The sequence below is a fragment of the Esox lucius genome, chromosome 8 (genome assembly GCF_011004845.1).
Source record: "Esox lucius isolate fEsoLuc1 chromosome 8, fEsoLuc1.pri, whole genome shotgun sequence".
NCBI lineage: Eukaryota > Metazoa > Chordata > Actinopteri > Esociformes > Esocidae > Esox > Esox lucius.
In genome coordinates this window covers 11375592-11392690 of record NC_047576.1, presented here as the reverse complement: position 1 = coordinate 11392690, position 17099 = coordinate 11375592, and the positions used below count along the sequence as shown (strand labels likewise).

The 17099-nt window shown below is 40.5% G+C and overlaps 1 protein-coding gene across 1 annotated transcript; it reads left to right on the top strand.

Annotated features, from left to right (window-relative positions):
• Window positions 1–9097: 9097 nt before the first annotated feature.
• On the top strand, window positions 9098–17099 carry tmem161a (transmembrane protein 161A). Its single transcript, XM_010871582.3, has 12 exons — window positions 9098–9267; window positions 9886–9989; window positions 10115–10201; window positions 10330–10421; window positions 10521–10677; window positions 11246–11397; window positions 11524–11587; window positions 13274–13417; window positions 13517–13630; window positions 13739–13913; window positions 13995–14091; window positions 14266–17099. Exons 1-12 carry the CDS (start codon window positions 9265–9267, stop codon window positions 14562–14564), a joined length of 1488 nt encoding a protein of 495 aa, XP_010869884.1. The 5' UTR covers window positions 9098–9264; the 3' UTR covers window positions 14565–17099.

Sequence of the window (17099 nt, the reverse complement as noted above, 5' to 3'; positions counted from 1 at the left end):
TATGCTAATGAGCACTGACATCAGACTCAACAATTTGCGCAGGATAAAGGAAGGGACCAAAGGCCAAATTCGGCGCTCCTTTCCCATGCAATTCCGACGGTCAAGTTCAAGCGCGGACTTGGGCGAACAATTGTCCTTCAAAAAAGTTATGTGCAGGCCTATAGGACATATTAAAAATTCGTTTTGAAGGTAGTCCGTAAAGATGTTCTTCATCGTTTCGTCATTTTGGTATGGCCAGCAATTTAGCCATTAACCTACTTACTCTCCTGTGTTGTGTGGATAACTGAAAATATAACCATGTTTGAAACCACGATATTAATTTTCTATTTATCAGTAAATATTTGGATTTAAAAGGCAGGCCGCCATTCTGCTAGATTGTTGTACATTTAACTTGACTGATATATAAATAAAGTGTGTATGGTGTGTATAATTGTTAGGACATCAAAAGACTAGTATGTAAACGGAACTACTCTCGGCCGAAAAATAAATATGTGATTTAAAGCTTAAGCTACTATTCGCATCATTGATTCTCATCAAATTGAACATTTAAAAGTGATTTTTTGTGACAGACATTTTTCTGTGCAGACCTGAAATTATCTTATTCTTCATACTTCTCTGTTGCTATTCTAAAGGCCTAGTAACCTCGTAATACAAATGCCAATGATTACCTATGGGATGCTATGTGCACCAAGAAGCACTAGGCAGAATAAAATTACTGCTGTACATTTAAGTAATTATGTGTGTATACATGTGCACTCATTCACATCGTCAAAATCCTTAATCAGTATGAGGACAAGGTAGCAAACGTGCCATAAAGAGACGCCAATCCAATTTGGCTTGGTTCAGCTGAATTAGCTGCATTTGTGTCCTAAACTACTAATCAGGGATACTATTAGAATTGGATGATATGAGTAAGTGAATATATGGTCTTCTAATGTTTTAGATCGTGAAATACTTCAAACTTTCATTTGGTTTCAAGGAGAAAGAGGGAACAGAGAAACACTCAATTACACACAACATGTTTTTCCATGTTTAAAACATGTCAAATGACGTGAATGAATGTTTATACTGGATAACCAAAGAGATATACCTCCATTTGATCATAATTACCGTACTGACGTAGAAAGATTATTATATAAAAATTAGAATGTTATTAGGCCTATTTAGGATTGACCACACAGAATAGATAAAATGCTACAGCTGTTGTAACAAAAACTGTAGCCTGATTTTCTTTCTTCAATCGCGTGGAATGCTGAAAGATCAGTAGGTATTTTAATTAGCTAGAATTCTGAATACAACAGCAGCAGGGAAAAGAGTACATTATACGTGTGATCACATAAAGTATGAAGGTAAACACGTCCCTGCGCTGCCTGCAACATCACCAGTACTGTGTCAGTCAGATGCCAACTGGTCAATCAGTCCTGCTTGAAAAGCCATATATATTGGCACCACCATAGCCAGCACCTTCTGGCATTTAGATTCTGTTTAATTCAGTACAGTACAGAGGCTGAATGGCAGCGTTATAGCGAAGGCCTGTGCACTGTGCAGTGTCTCCACAGGGGCTCTTTTCCTGCTTTGTGCTCCCTGTTCCTCCAATGCCTGAGGCTTCCCCGTGAGACATGTCGTGTCTGAAATGTCATAGTCATGAATTTCACTTCTCTTTTACATCCCTCCGACAAATCAGTCCCAGTCTCCTTGGTTGCCATAGCTATCCCTGCGCCACGCTCACGCGGAGCGGAGGAGGCAGCCTGTAAATGGAGAGAGCAGTGCTGGAGCTGGGCGGGTCTACCGACAGGGCGACCGCTTCCACATTTGCATGTATTCAAATAAGGCATGAATAACATGCATGCGGCAAACAAAGGCGAGCCAATAGGAGGGCCTCTCTCCCACCAGCCTACAACCCAACAGTATTCACAGTAACACCCTGGAATGGAGACAGGGAAATGATGTTGGGAACAGAGGCCCTTCAGCAGTGGAGGGGGGAGACACTTGTGGCCCCCAGAATATTAGCATTTCATTTGTGCCCATTTCCCAGTAATTCCTGGACACAGATGGTTAATGTGGTTGAGTGTGCGATTACCATTTGTATCAAAGATACAATGATGGAAATGTTTTTCAGGGTGCTTTTTCATTCCACAAAGTGCTCACAGAAAGAAGTTGTACATTCAACCATGTGTCCATAAAAGACAATGGTATCCAAGAAAAATAAACCCCCTGGTTTTGCTATGGGTACCGAACACTTCAGCAGCACAAATTATATTAGCGTTATGTCACAAAATCATTGGAGCATAGCAGGTTGAGGTTTTATCTACACCTACGCTGTTTTGTCCGTCTCTATGAAGCAGTATAGTGATCCCCCTTTCAACACATGACAGAACCTATATTCATTTTTGCTTCTGCTCGCTGAACGTCCAACCAAGGTGTCAGTGAGATCAGGTGAGATTACGTTGACGTGACTGATGACCTTAGATTTGCAGTTGCCCGACAAGCCTCAAGGAGTTGCTAAAACGTAGTAGAGCATGTTAAGTCAAGAAAATCCCTGCTGATGATGCCGCCCCCACATTGGGCGAAGCCTGGCCAATATGCCTCGCCACGTGGAGTTCCCAGGCACACGCCACCCCTCAGCACAGGGAAGGCTTGACATCTAGACTGTGGCAGACAACCTTGCACACCAAAGAATGTGTTAGACCGTGACTGTTTCTCTCATTCAGTGTGTGTACAGTACTACAATAATTGATGATGATGCTACAGTGCTCCAACTGAGAGAAAAGTAAAATGTATAGTTTTGGTACAGGAAGCTAAACGTTTAAATACAGTTTGACAGCTACGTTAGCACGAGTGTAATAAACTCTAAACCGTCTCTTAGCTAGTTACAGTAGATATTATCTAACACATTAACCTGCATGCTAGCTAGCTAACAGCAAGCTAACTGGCTGTAAGAAAAATATTGAATATATATTGAATTATTTGATATATTAGAATATTGAATTCAATATTGAATTATTTGAAGTGAACTAGCTACATAATTACTTACACAATCACTGTCTTAGTCTTTGTTACTTAGTATTCAATGAATGTTCCACCAGCATTTAAGAAGAGGGATATATTTGTTAAATTAAAAGGAGTACAAAGGACCCTAGCAACAACCTGCACGCAACACACCCTCCCAGGCAAGCTTGGCAAGTTGAAGTGATTTCAGCTTAGTTATGTTGAACTTCATCAAGGTTATTAAGGCTGTGTTCCATCAGGCGATTCGAATGTTATCATTGGATTGAATGGGCGTTATCAGTGGTTATCAGCCTCATAGATATGGGTCAGAAGGGGCCTGCTAGCCTGCTGGTAGGCTCAGAAGGCTGTTATCATCCATTCGCATGGTTAATTTAGTATTTAGATAATTTAGTATTGACAAAATTAACACAGTTTAAAGGCTCTCATTTTAATGGTTTTACCTGTAGACTTACCCTAACCATAACCCTAACCCTAATCCATTTTAATGGTCTTACCTGTAGACTTACCCTAACCATAACCCTAACCCTAATCCATTTTAATGGTCTTACCTGTAGACTTACCCTAACCATAACCCTAACCCTAATCCATTTTAATGGTCTTACCTGTAGACTTACCCTAACCATAACCCTAACCCTAATCCATTTTAATGGTCTTACCTGTAGACTTACCCTAACCATAACCCTAACCCTAATCCATTTTAATGGTCTTACCTGTAGACTTACCCTAACCATAACCCTAACCCTAATCCATTTTAATGGTCTTACCTGTAGACTTACCCTAACCATAACCCTAACCCTAATCCATTTTAATGGTCTTACCTGTAGACTTACCCTAACCATAACCCTAACCCTAATCCATTTTAATGGTCTTACCTGTAGACTTACCCTAACCATAACCCTAACCCTAATCCATTTTAATGGTCTTACCTGTAGACTTACCCTAACCATAACCCTAACCCTAATCCATTTTAATGGTCTTACCTGTAGACTTACCCTAACCATAACCCATTTTAATGGTCTTACCTGTAGCAGCGACCTGAATTCGTCTGGGATTGGATCTGGAGTCTTCTCGTGTATTTATCCGTGATTAACCATGCGAATGGATGATAACAGCCTTCTGAGCCTACCAGTAGGCGTAGCAGGCCCCTTCTGACCCATATCTATGAGGTTGATAACGCCCATTCAATCCAATGATAACATTCGAACCGGGTGGTTCCATATGTTAAGACTTTGGTGCTAACATGATCATGGTGGGAGAGTGACAGATGTGAACAGAGAGACAGGCAGAAAGGGAGAGATAATGGCCACACAAAAACAGGTAAGATGCTGGGTAGTGCCTCACCACCTCACAGACAGAACACCTGTCATAGTGTGAATCTTTCTGATTGATCGGATATGATCTTTGATAAAAGGATAGCAGCTTAAGTGTAGAGTGTGTACTGTATGTATTAACATTACGCAGGAGACAGGCAACCATTATGATAACCCAAAAAGAAAAACTTTCAATCAATAAGTGGAGAGAGAGAAGCCCCAGAACAACAGATACGATAGTGATAAGAGTTTTTTTAGACTGATGATCAATCATAGTATGAATCAATCCAAATGATTGAACAACAGAAAGGAGTTATTTCTCCCTCTAGCCTAGTGCTGAACTTGATAGTAATGCAACACTGGTTGGTGGTTACCAGAGACTGTAAATATTTTGACAATATTTTGACAATAAACCGTTGTTTACTATGCAATATTTGAATGGCGTGTTTAACGATTAACGTGTGTACTGTACACAAAAACACCACAAAAATATATAAAATCATTGATTGTAAGGCTTTGTTGAGCTGAGTAGGATCTAAATGACTGTTGTTAACAGTTATGATAGATCTTGTTTTTGCAAACAATTACAACAGTAACACTGAAATCCTTTTCTTTTCTTCAAGTTCCAAATAACATAAAAAATAGAACAGCCTTTTTGTTAAGAACATTTTGTGAAAGCCTGTTCAGGTGAGATGGCTCTTCTGTCTTTGTGATATCACAATACTGATATGAATGTAATACACAAATGACTGTTCATCAGAAAAGTGGCGGGCAAATCAAGGCTATATATTTAATAAAGATAATGTAATGCTAGCACCATACAATCCCATTCATTAGCCACAGTGACAACTTAATGACAGAATTACATACAATGCTATGGGCCTTTAGTAAGAAGTAGCAGATGCTTCGTCCATTTTTGCTCTGAATTTATTAAATAAATCAAGTTATTGTTCAAGAAAATAGCTTACAAATGCTTCCGGAGCATAGTTTAAAAAAGTATTTCATTAATTGTATTACTTCCAATGTCAAACTCGCTTCTACGACCCTGCTCACGCACAAATTATGTGGGCATTACATATGAAACAAATCCAAAATGGGTGCAGCCACTTCATTAGAACAATGTGGAAATGTAATCAATGTTTTTAAGACCCATGCCAACAAGTGAACACATGCTAAACTCAGATTTAAATGCCACAAATGGCTTTTTGGCAAGAGAATTGGGAGTTTGTTCTCTGTGTGCTCCAGTGGAGGAACACAGGCTATAGCTTTATTGAAGATGATCTGTCATTTTTATGCATGGCCTGGATCTGTGTGTGCCATGCTTTTCCAGTGTGATCAAGCATACCGCTCTGGATGGTTATAAGCACGTAAAAAGGTCCCGGTTGCCAAAATTTCCCCCAGCAGTGGCTTAGCTAGACAAAATCAGATATTAGGCTCTTTAAAATCTTACTACTTAGAACCGTAACATCTGATAAGATCAAATAGTGCTCTAGGCCGATTTACAGGGAAAAGTCAGGATACAAATAAACAAAACAAATTATGTTTATTGAAGGAATGACAGGGTGCAGTCAAATTGACATTATCACAGTATAGCTCTGGTTCTACACAATGCTTTTACTCAAATTAATTAACACTGTACCTAAAAACAGTCTGAAACAAAAACGTCTGAATTAAACAGATGTAAAACAGTAAACCATGTATTTGACAATAAAATGATCTGGGAGGTTGGATTCAACAGATTGCTTTGACATCTTTTTGCTGCTCTAAACAAATTAGGACAACTGCAGTCAAAAGGCATTACTGCACTAGCATAATATGACTAAATTATGCATATTTCAAACAGTCGTGCGCAACATAAATGTTGATGCAAACTAGAAAATACATTTATTTTATTTACTTTTATTTAAGTACATTTGATGTGTTTGCCAGCTTGTTTACATTAAAACATGTGGTCTCTGTAGCTCAAACAGTTCAAGCAGTACTTTTTTGGCCCAAATTTAAGCTGATTATGCAAATTAAATTGATTACTATTGTCATAGTCACACACATTTTTAAAAGGGACAAGTTGGGATAGTCTAAATGTGAAACAGAGTTGGTTTGGTCATATAATCATAGTTGATTAATATGCTTAAAATTACATAAGCAAGCAGTCTTAGAAATCTGAATAAAGTTAACTTAAGTTAGACCAATCAGAGTTGATCAGGTGTAGGTAGCAATATGTGAAGGATTTTTGTTATGTACACATAAAAAAAAAATGTTTACCATGGAAATGCATTGGAAGCTAATTTAAATGTTTTCATAATAAAAAACGATATCTTATATGAAAACCGTATTTTTTATCCTGAGCTCCGGCAGTTATGACTAATGAAAGTCAGTTTTGTGTTGATAAATTTGATTGTTATGGAAAACCCTCAACCACAGTCAAAACTATTTCAAAATGCATGGCCAATAGACAAATAAAGTGACAATGCAACACAGAAGAATGTATTCTTAGCATACTTTATAAAAAAACAGACATTACTGGTAATAAAAAAATGATAAATAAAAAATGTCAAAATAAAACTTTTAAATGCACAGGATAGGGAAAGTGGAGATGTTATTACCAATTTAAGAAAACACTGACCAGAATAATGATTTCTCACTTCACAAAATCATACAAGGCCTTTAAAAGTTACCCAAAAAGGTTTTTTTATATACTGTGATTAGTGTCGAACCTTCTAAAAGTGACACTGCACAGCATTGTTATGACTCATCATCGTGGACAGACTGACAAATGCATATTTAAAACATTAATCTTCCATATATGCATAATATTGCTCTACATGCAATCATGTAAGATCTGTCTTGTTCAAAGCATGCAACATGGAAATTATCATTAACAAAATCCTATAAGCAAAACATTCAGAATATTCAGGATACTTGGGTTGGAACTATGATAAGGATGAGACACAGATTAAACTAGACACAGACAAGAACATATGATAGGCTATTTAGCAAAGAACAGTGAATGATTAATACAAAGATTAATGTACGCAGATAGGATGTAGTCAGGAAAGCAGACAAAGACAGAATTCATGATTCAGAAGTGTCATTATGCACCATGATTTACCATCCTACCACATACAGTCATATAACATTTTATTTATCTACAGACCCATGTAGGACAACAGTGAGGAGACAGATATACATTGGACAAAAATGCCAAATGTGTTAAAGGATAATCGTACAAAACTCAGTAACTGTACAAAATATGAACAGGCTAGACTAGAGTATGTTGTATAAGTTGCCCATTCATAGAGGTTATAAACTGTTACCGATAGTAGGCTAATAGGCAGGGAAGTTTTGTTAAGATCTTTAATGCTCAGTCTAATCGTTCACAAGCATCACTTTCTCCCAATTTCACCCATTTTGTGCAAATGGCCAATTAACACTAATGGACTTGCCTCATTGTAAAAACTCTCAGCAGCCTTACGAGAGTCAAAGATCAAGATGTGTCATCGTCTCATCACATTGTGCTTGTTATAATACTGCCCGATACATGTGAAGACCCCAAGTATTGTCGGTTCACCTCGACCTGTATCTGAACTTCAGGTCACAACGATGCAGTGGTACTGCATGTCAGTGTCTTTACCATTTGCATTCAGGAACCCTGTTCTATAAGCATGAGGGGCATCTTTCTAGTTTTAAGTCCTATTTCACATTTACATGTGTCAGTGATTTGTAGATTGATGTGTTTTCTGTTTTCTGTGGACACTGGGGAGCTGCTGATTTAGAAAGGGCTAATGGGAAACCAAATAAACTAAAATTTTTTATAGAATTAGGATTGGTATATCCATATGGATATGGATATTGTATGGCTATCCTTGTAAGGTAGGCCTGTAATGCACTTGTTTTACAGTTGACCTCACACCAAACATTTCAAAGAAGCCCTGTAACATGCAGTACCAAAATATAAGAATGACTAATATTGCCACTACATATAAGAAACTACCACTCCCACAATTCCAAGCCCACGTCAACAGAGAGAGAGGGAGCAAGAGAATGAGACTGCCCACAAAATTAGATTGAAACAGAGCTGCAATTCCTAAACATTTGCCAAATGTATGACCACATTTGAGATATTTTTTTCTCAGATCATATAGATCGTCTAAGAATATACAATAAAATCTAAAATGTATAAACTCTGCATCTGTTAGGTGAAATACTGTATTGTGAATAGCAAGATGTGTGACTTGAGGTAATGAGAAAAGGGTAGCTAGTGGACATCAAACAACATTGTAAGAATAAGCAATATTTATCTCTATTTGTTTTCTTACATCATTTATACATAACCACTTGCACATTGTCACCTCACTAATAATATAACATTTGAAAGCCTCTCAATTTTTGGAAACTGTTGTCTTTAATGTTTCCTGGAATTTCTGAGTTTTCTTTACTTTTGTTACTTATTATTTCTTCTCTATTTTCCACTTGTGTTGGCAATGCCAGTGCAGCCTTAGTCTTTGCTGCGCCCAACTCCAATTACCAGACATTATACTATATCCATCAATGGGACTAGACCAGTTCTTGAACTACAGCAGCTGAAAGTAGATGTTTGTGTCAAATGCAGATTTTTTTTTATTTTTATATAACATGTACAGTTTCCATAACAAATTTGATTTCACTATGATAAATTACCATCAAATTTTCCTTCTTAAGACAAACCCTAGACGCAACCACCAAACGTAGGCTACCTCAAAGACAGGTCAAGGACGCCCAACGAGAACGTTTTGGTTCAGTACAAACCGTTCTAAAATCTAACAAACATTCTAGCTAGTGACCTGAACGCACCCTTAATGGACTACTGTTTCACATGTCATCAGCTGTCAGGTCAGGATCCTACAACTACGCGTGTGTGAAACTCAACGAAGAGGTGCATCAAAAATAATCACTTCATTGAAAAGAAATGGTAAGGAAATGTTTTATATCTGCATACACTTGCACCTACTAGGCCTATGCAAAGCGTTGTTCGCTAAATGAAATGCTTGTTGCTAGCTAATTAGCTTTTCGTCGCTGCTGACAATGTTGCAGGAACTTGGCAATATAATGGCTAACTAATCAATTAGCACGCTAGCTTAGCATGTGCCATAGCTAGTTTGTAAGGCACAGTAAGTATCGTACTTTGAAGTTAGAACTAGTGTAATGGGTTTATCTGCTAGCTAGCAATTCATTTACATGCAACTTTAATGTTAACTTAGTTAACTAGCACTTAATGCTAGCGAACTAGCAAGGCTAGCTAAGGGGTTTGTGTAGCTAGAATGGTTATAGTTAGAAACGTTCTATCTAAAGAGTATAACTCTGTTATGATTTGCATGAGAGCCTTGTTTCCCTTAGCTTGAGAAAATTTGTAATCTTCCTTTGTGAATGTAATACCTGGGATTTCTAGTTATAAGGACTGCTACCCCGGTCTTAGGAACATGTAGCTGTCGGCTAGCTCCTCATTTGAGATGTATAGCAGCAGCTGAATATGTCAGAGGGAGTAACCAATCTGGGAAAAACGTTGCTTAACCAATTGTTTCTTGACCAGGCGCTGATAGGAGTGCAGCTGGTGGTTAGCTTGCTGGCTGCTAGCATAATGCAGCGAATGGCTCCACACTGTTCCTTTGCCCGCTGGCTTCTGTGCAATGGCAGGTATAGTATACACACAATGTATTCATAAAGGCTTTGGTGACGTGTTTGAAATTCCTAATAATGTTGATATTATAGTTACAGCCTTGAGCTGTGTTATTAAAACATATTCAACTTGAACATTTCAGCTTGTTCCGGTTCAAACATCCCTCTGAGGGAGAGCTGTGTGCCCTGGCAGGAAAACAGGTGCCCAGCAAGCCCAGCAGGAGAGACAGGTGTGAGCTGGGGGGTGCATGATGATGATGATGATACAGATTAAGGGTACTGGTGTCAGCTGCCTTTGTGTTGCTGTTTTGATAGCAAACTCATTGTTACAGGTTTGCTGGCTTTGTCTGTTTTTTAGGAGACAGAATGGAGACACGAAGCCTCTTACAGTGCCGAAAGATATCGACCTTAACTTGGAAAAGGCTCCAGTCGGAGTCCTTGATGCCCTTGGTAAATAAACAAAAGTACAGAAACTGCAGGGTTAATCAGCTTTGCCTTTATTTGCCTTACCCTTTTTTTAAAAATTCTTTTCTTTTTTTCTGTTCTCAGTTCTACGATTCTTCCTGGAGTATCAGTGGTTGATTGACTTTGCAGTGTATGCGATGGGCGTGTACATTTTCACTGAGGGCTACTTCTGTGTTGTGGACCCTGCCAAGGAGGTGCACATTGGGTCTATCTGGTGTGTGTTAACGGTTTTCTGCTGCTTGTATCCTTTAGTTCAACCTCCTTCTGAACGGCTTTGGTTTTATTACAATTTAAACCTGAACATTTTATTTTATCAGAAGTTATTGCAATAACTAATGTTATTTCAGTTTAGACTGGCATTTTACTCTTGGTACTTGCCAATGTCATTACCATTTAAAACCAGTCTGAATCACATTCTATGTAGTGGGCCCCCGTTGAATCACATTCTATGTAGTGGGCCCCCGTTGAATCACATTCTATGTAGTGGGCCCCCGTTGAATCACATTCTATGTAGTGGGCCCCCGTTGAATCACATTCTATGTAGTGGGCCCCCGTTGAATCACATTCTATGTAGTGGGCCCCCGTTGAATCACATTCTATGTAGTGGGCCCCCGTTGAATCACATTCTATGTAGTGGGCCCCCGTTGAATCACATTCTATGTAGTGGGCCCCCGTTGAATCACATTCTATGTAGTGGGAACCATTGCCAGAAAACACTCATGGACCCGGTATTGTGACCCTCTTCGATTGGGCTTGTATTGTCGAGAGACTGTCCGGTTGTCCCTGTGTTGTCCTTAACCCTTTGACAGGAAAACCCTGCACAGCCTGATGAGCCACTACTTCAATTCTGAAGAGGGGGGTGAGCGCTCCGTGTGCCTGGCCTTTGGTTTCCTGTCTCTGTTGGTGGCCATGCTTGTGCTGGTGGTCAGAGAAGACTACCTGGAGTTTGGTCTGGAGCCTGGTTGGTTCACTATACCCCTACTTTACTGCTGTGCAGCCCCCCTCTTGGGCTGTGCAGCACACATTAAACAATGTTGACTTTATTTTAGCCTTTCCGTTTGGACTTGTTTATGCTTTTGTATTGCAGGTTTTAACAGCCTTTTTGACAACCTTGAGGTTTTTGCAAAACAGCAAGGTTTTTCTCAGTGGTCGTAAGTATCTTTTTAACTGAGCTGTAAAAAAAATTTTCTAAATGTAAACTCACAACTTGGGTCCATATAATACAGTGGGGAGAACAAGTATTTGATACACTGCTGATTTTGCAGGTTTTCCCATTTACAAAGCATGTAATTATAAGTACTCTTCAACTGTGTGACGGAATCTAAAACAAAAATCCAGAAAAATCACATTGTATGATTAAGTAATTAATTAGCATTTTATTGCATGACAAAACATCAGAAAAACAGAACTTAATATTTGGTACAGAAACCTTTGTTTGCAATTACAGAGATCATACGTTTCCTGTAGTTCTTGACCAGGTTTGCAAACACTGCAGCAAGGATTTTGGCCCCCTCCTCAATACAGACCTTCTCCAGATCCTTCAGGTTTCAGGGCTATTGCTGGGCAATATGGACTTTCAGCTCCCTCCAATGATTTTCTATTGGGTGCAGGTCTGGAGACTGGCTTGGCCACTCCAGGACCTTGAGATGCTTCTTACGGAGCCACTCCTTAGTTGCCCTGGCTGTGTGTTTCGGGTCGTTGTCATGCTGGAAGACCCAGCCACGACCCATCTTCAATGCTCTTACTGAGGGAAGGAGGTTGTTGGCCAAGATCTCACGATACATGGCCCCATCCATCCTCCCCTCAATACGGTGCAGTCGTCCTGTCCCCTTTGCAGAAAAGCATCCCCAAAGAATGACGTTTCCACCTCCATGCTTCACGGTTGGGATGGTGTTCTTTGGGTTGTACTCATCCTTCTTCTTCCTCCAAACACGGCGAGTGGAGTTTAGACCAAAAAGCTCAAATTTGTGTCTCATCAGACCACATGACCTTCTCCCATTCCTCCTCTGGATCATCCAGATGGTCATTGGCAAACTTCAGACAGGCCTGGACATGCGCTGGCTTGAGCAGGGGGACCTTGCGTGTGCTGCAGGATTTTAATCCATGACGGCGTAGTGTGTTACTAATGGTTTTCTTTGAGATTGTGGTCCCAGCTCTCTTCAGGTAATTGACCAGGTCCTGCCGTGTAGTTCTGGGCTGATCCCTCACCTTCCTCATGATCATTGATGCCCCACGAGGTGAGATCTTGCATGGAGCCCCAGACCGAGGGAGATTGACCGTCATCTGCGCCAGCAGTTGTTGCCTTCTCACCAAGCTGCTTGCCTATTGTCCTGTAGCCCATCCTAGCCTTGTGCAGGTCTACAATTTTATCCTTGATGTCCCTACACAGCTCTCTGGTCTTGGCCATTGTGGAGAGGTTGGAGTCTGTTTGAGTGTGTGGACAGGTGTCTTTTATACAGGTAACGAGTTCAAACAGGTGCAGTTAATACCGGTAATGAGTGGAGAACAGGAGGGCTTCTTAAAGAAAAACTAACAGGTCTGTGAGAGCCGGAATTCTTACTGGTTGGTAGGTGATCAAATACTTAAGTCATGCAATAAATAGAAATTAATAATTAAAAAATCATAGAATGTGATTTTCTGGATTTGTCTCTCACAGTTGAAGTGTACCTATGATAAAAAATTAGACCTCTGCATGGTTTGTAAGTAGAAAACACTGCTGATTTTGCAGGTTATCAAATACTTGTTCTCCCAACTGTAGCCAGTACAGTAGCCAGTTGTTTATAGATGGAGAACATGCTTGATCTGTGTGTGTAAAACGTTTTTCTCACACCTATCAGAGTCCCGGTGACCAAACTGACTGTAAAGTTGGGTTTGGCTGCCATCTGTGCGTTTATTGGTGCTCTGCTGGCCTTTCCAGGCCTCCGTCTAGCCCAGACCCATCTGGATGCAGTTCAGATTAACTCAGACCGCCCATTCATCCAGTAAGGACACAAGAAAGACATTTTAGCTGTGAAACCAAATAATATCTCTCTCCACGAGTAATGTTTTCCTGTTGGGATGTTATTCTCCCCTTCACACAGGCTGCTGTTGCACATGAGTTTCCTGTCTCCTGTGGTGGTGGTTGTGTTGTGGATCAAACCCATTGCCCGGGACTTCCTGGGGAACGCTCCCATGGGAAAGACGTCAGTCACCCTGTGAGTGTGTGTTTTGGTGTGTGTATTTGTCTCACTGCACTTGCTGTGTTCTACTATTATTTGTTCCGTCTGTATGTTGATGGATATCGTCGGTCCATGTTGTCTCAGTATCTCCAGCCCAGTGTTTGACAGTGTGCGCCTGTGGACGGTGGTGGTTCTTTGCTGTCTGAGGCTGGCCCTCACCCGTTACCACCTGCAGGCCTACCTGAACCTGTCCCAGAAGTGGGTGGACCAGATGAAGAAGGAGGCGGGTCGCATTGCCGCCATCGACATCCAGAGGAAGGTCTGATACCTAAATGTCTGTTGAATTTTCGTGAGTCAGCAGGTGACCCAGGTCCATGAGTGTCTGTGTTTCTTCTTTCAGGTGAGCCGTGTGTTCTGCTACCTGACCATAGTCACCCTGCAGTACGTGTTGCCTATTCTGATTATCCTGTTCTCCACCTTGGCTCTCAAGGCCCTCGGTAAGACATGGACAGAACAACCCTTTGTTAAGGGCGCTGTGTAATCTAGGATTTAGGCCGTGGGACAGTAACCCAAAAGGTTGTAGATCAGAATTACAGCCTTATGTGATATCGTCGGTGGAGTCAGTTAATTTCACGTGTCTGTCTTGAGTTAACTCCTGTTCTGTGTCTCAGGTGACTTCTCATGGAGCGGTGCAGAGCAAGCTCCGGGGGTGACACCTGCCCTCGTAATGCCCACCCCCACCCCTGTCCTGCCAGGGCTGGAGGAGGATGAGGAGGGCATGGAGGACTTTGAGGAGGACATCCAGGTCACAGTTGCCCGTTTGACAGAGGGTTTCTCCGCCCTGCACTCTGTCCTCACCCCCCTCTTCTTCAGAGGCCTCTTCGCCTTCCTCACCTGGTGGGTGGCTGCCTGCCAAGTCATCAGCAGCCTGTTTGGCATCTACTTCCACCAGTACCTCATGCAGAACTGAGGAGGACTACACAGAAATACACTACCCACAATCCCTTGCCAACACCAGCCCAGTGTGACTATGCAGTGTGTTGTAGGCAGGTCTAACTCAACACAACATATGGACAGGATGCGTGTTACTGTAACCAGTGTGGACAGTACTACCACCGTGACTGTCTGGCACTATAAGGGACATGCTTTAGAAGGGGGAATGGTCTCCATTTGCTGCTATCACATTTCACATTTTAAGCCAGTGTTGACCTTTCATTTGTCTTCAAACAATACTATTATATTCTGCAAATGAATGGTTTCTATTAAGACAAAAAGCACTGTACCACTACTTCAAGCCTAGTTTGTGGTCAGACGCCAGTGAAGTGCTTGATGCTTGTTTTCTTCCTTAGTTCTGCTGAATACTGTACTAACTGTAAAGAGGCAGTGGAGTTGCAGTCTATACAACTGTCCATGATCAATCAATTGCCCATTCTCCTGAATTATTTAAACCCACCTTAAAACAGCACTGATGAACAGTTACTGTATTTATTCAATGAAGGGATTCAATGAGTCTATAAGTGCCTGGAAACTCAGGGATTTTCAGTCAATGATAATATATACATACATACGCTATCGATCAAAAGTTTGGGGTCACTTACATATTGCCTTGTTTTCCATGAAAACTTCCATGAGATTAGTGTTGAATAGGAATTGAATAGGAAATATAACAAAATGAATAGGAAATACATTGACACGGTTAGAAATAAGGATTTTTAATTGAAATAATAATGGTTGTCATTTTGGTGAGGTAATCGGATTAGATTTCACCCCGTGCTTCCTGAAGCACCTCCCACAAGTTGGTTTGGCTTGATGGGCACTTCTTACATACCTTACGGTCAAGCTGCGCCCACAACTCAATAGGGTTTAGGATCCTGTGACTGTTCTGGCCACTCCATTAAAGACTGAATACTAGCTGACTGCTTCTTAGTTTGGAGCTGTGCTTTTGGGCATTGTTCTGTTGTAGGGCATTATTCTGTTGTAGGAGGAAATGGTCTCCAAACGAGCACCGTCCACAGGGCATGGTGTTGCAAAATGGAGTAATGTCCTTCCTTCAAGATCCCTTTTAACCTCTACAAATCTCCCCCTTCACCACCTCCAAGCACCCCCAGACCAACACATTGCTTCCACCATGCTTGACAGATGATGTCAAGCACTCCCCCAGCATCTTCATTTGGTCTGGGTCTGACATACTCTTTGTGATCCAAACACCTCAATCCTAGATTCGTCTGTCCATAACACCTTTTTTCCAATCTGTGTTCTTTTGGCCATCTTAATCTTTTCTTTTTATTGGCCAATCTGAGATATGGCCTTTGATTTGCAACTCTGCCTGGAAAGTCTGCATCCCGGAGTTGCCTCTTCACTGTTGACATTGAGACAAGTGTTTTGCGGGTACTATTTAATGAAACTGCCAGTTGTGCCACCTGTGAGGTGTCTGTTTCTCAAACTAGACACTCCTGTATATTTCTTACCCCGTTATTCGCTGGGGCCACCTCTTTTTATTCTGGTTAGAGCCAGTTTGCAGTGTTCTGTAGGGAGTAGTACGCAGCTTTGTACAAAATCTATAATTTCTTGGCAGTTTTTCACATGGAATAGCCATCATTTCTCACAACAAGATTAGACTGATGAGTTTCAAAATAAAGTTATTTGTTTCTGGCCATTTTTAGCATGTAATCGCACCCCACATTTTGCTGATGCTCCAGATATTCAACTAGTCTAAAGAAGGCCATTGCTTCTTTAATCAGCACAGTAACAGTTTTCATATGTGCTACAATTGCAAAAGGATTTTCTAATGATCGCTTAGACTTTTAAAATGATAAACCTGGATTAGCAAAGACAACATGCCATTAGAATACAGGACTGATAGTTGCTGATTATGGACCACTACTCCTATGTTAATATTCTATTAACAATCAGCCGTTTCCAGCTATAATAGTCATTTACAACATTAACAATACACTGTATTTCAATTTGATTAATTTAATGGACAACAAATTACAGTAGCTTTTCTTTCGAAAACAAGGACATTTCTAAGTGACCCCAAACTTTGTAACAGTAGTGTATATTTTCCTTTTTTTGGCAGGTGTCTGTAGCATTGATTTAAGACTCCAGCCCAGCCTGAATTTGGTCAACCTTAATGTACCTGTATTTGCAATTATGTCTCAGTCCTTTTCGCTGCCAAACAATCATGTAAACTAAGATATAGTCTTCGAGCAAATCTCCCTAAACGTAAACATGGGTGCTGATTGTAGTTTTAACTTTTTGTTTTTTAATATTTTTGTGCCCTATTGCCGCAGCACATGCTGTTTTAGAAAGGTGCAGGTGTCGATGCTGGTGTACCATTGGGCCATTTTGTTTGTGGAATGTGTGATTTGTTTAATTATTTTTAATGTTTGCTAATCATTTATGAAAAATTTAAGACTTATGAATGCATGTTGTGAATTTTTTGTTGGATGCAAATGATTTGTGTGTGCCTACTGGTTTAATAAAATGAGTTTAACATTTTCAA

Bases quoted from the DNA above. Each gene is read 5' to 3' on its own strand.
- tmem161a (XM_010871582.3), top strand. The intron at 13,631-13,738 runs GTGAGTGTGTGT...ATGTTGTCTCAG, and splicing joins GGAAAGACGTCAGTCACCCT to TATCTCCAGCCCAGTGTTTG. The intron at 14,092-14,265 runs GTAAGACATGGA...TCTGTGTCTCAG, and splicing joins CTTGGCTCTCAAGGCCCTCG to GTGACTTCTCATGGAGCGGT.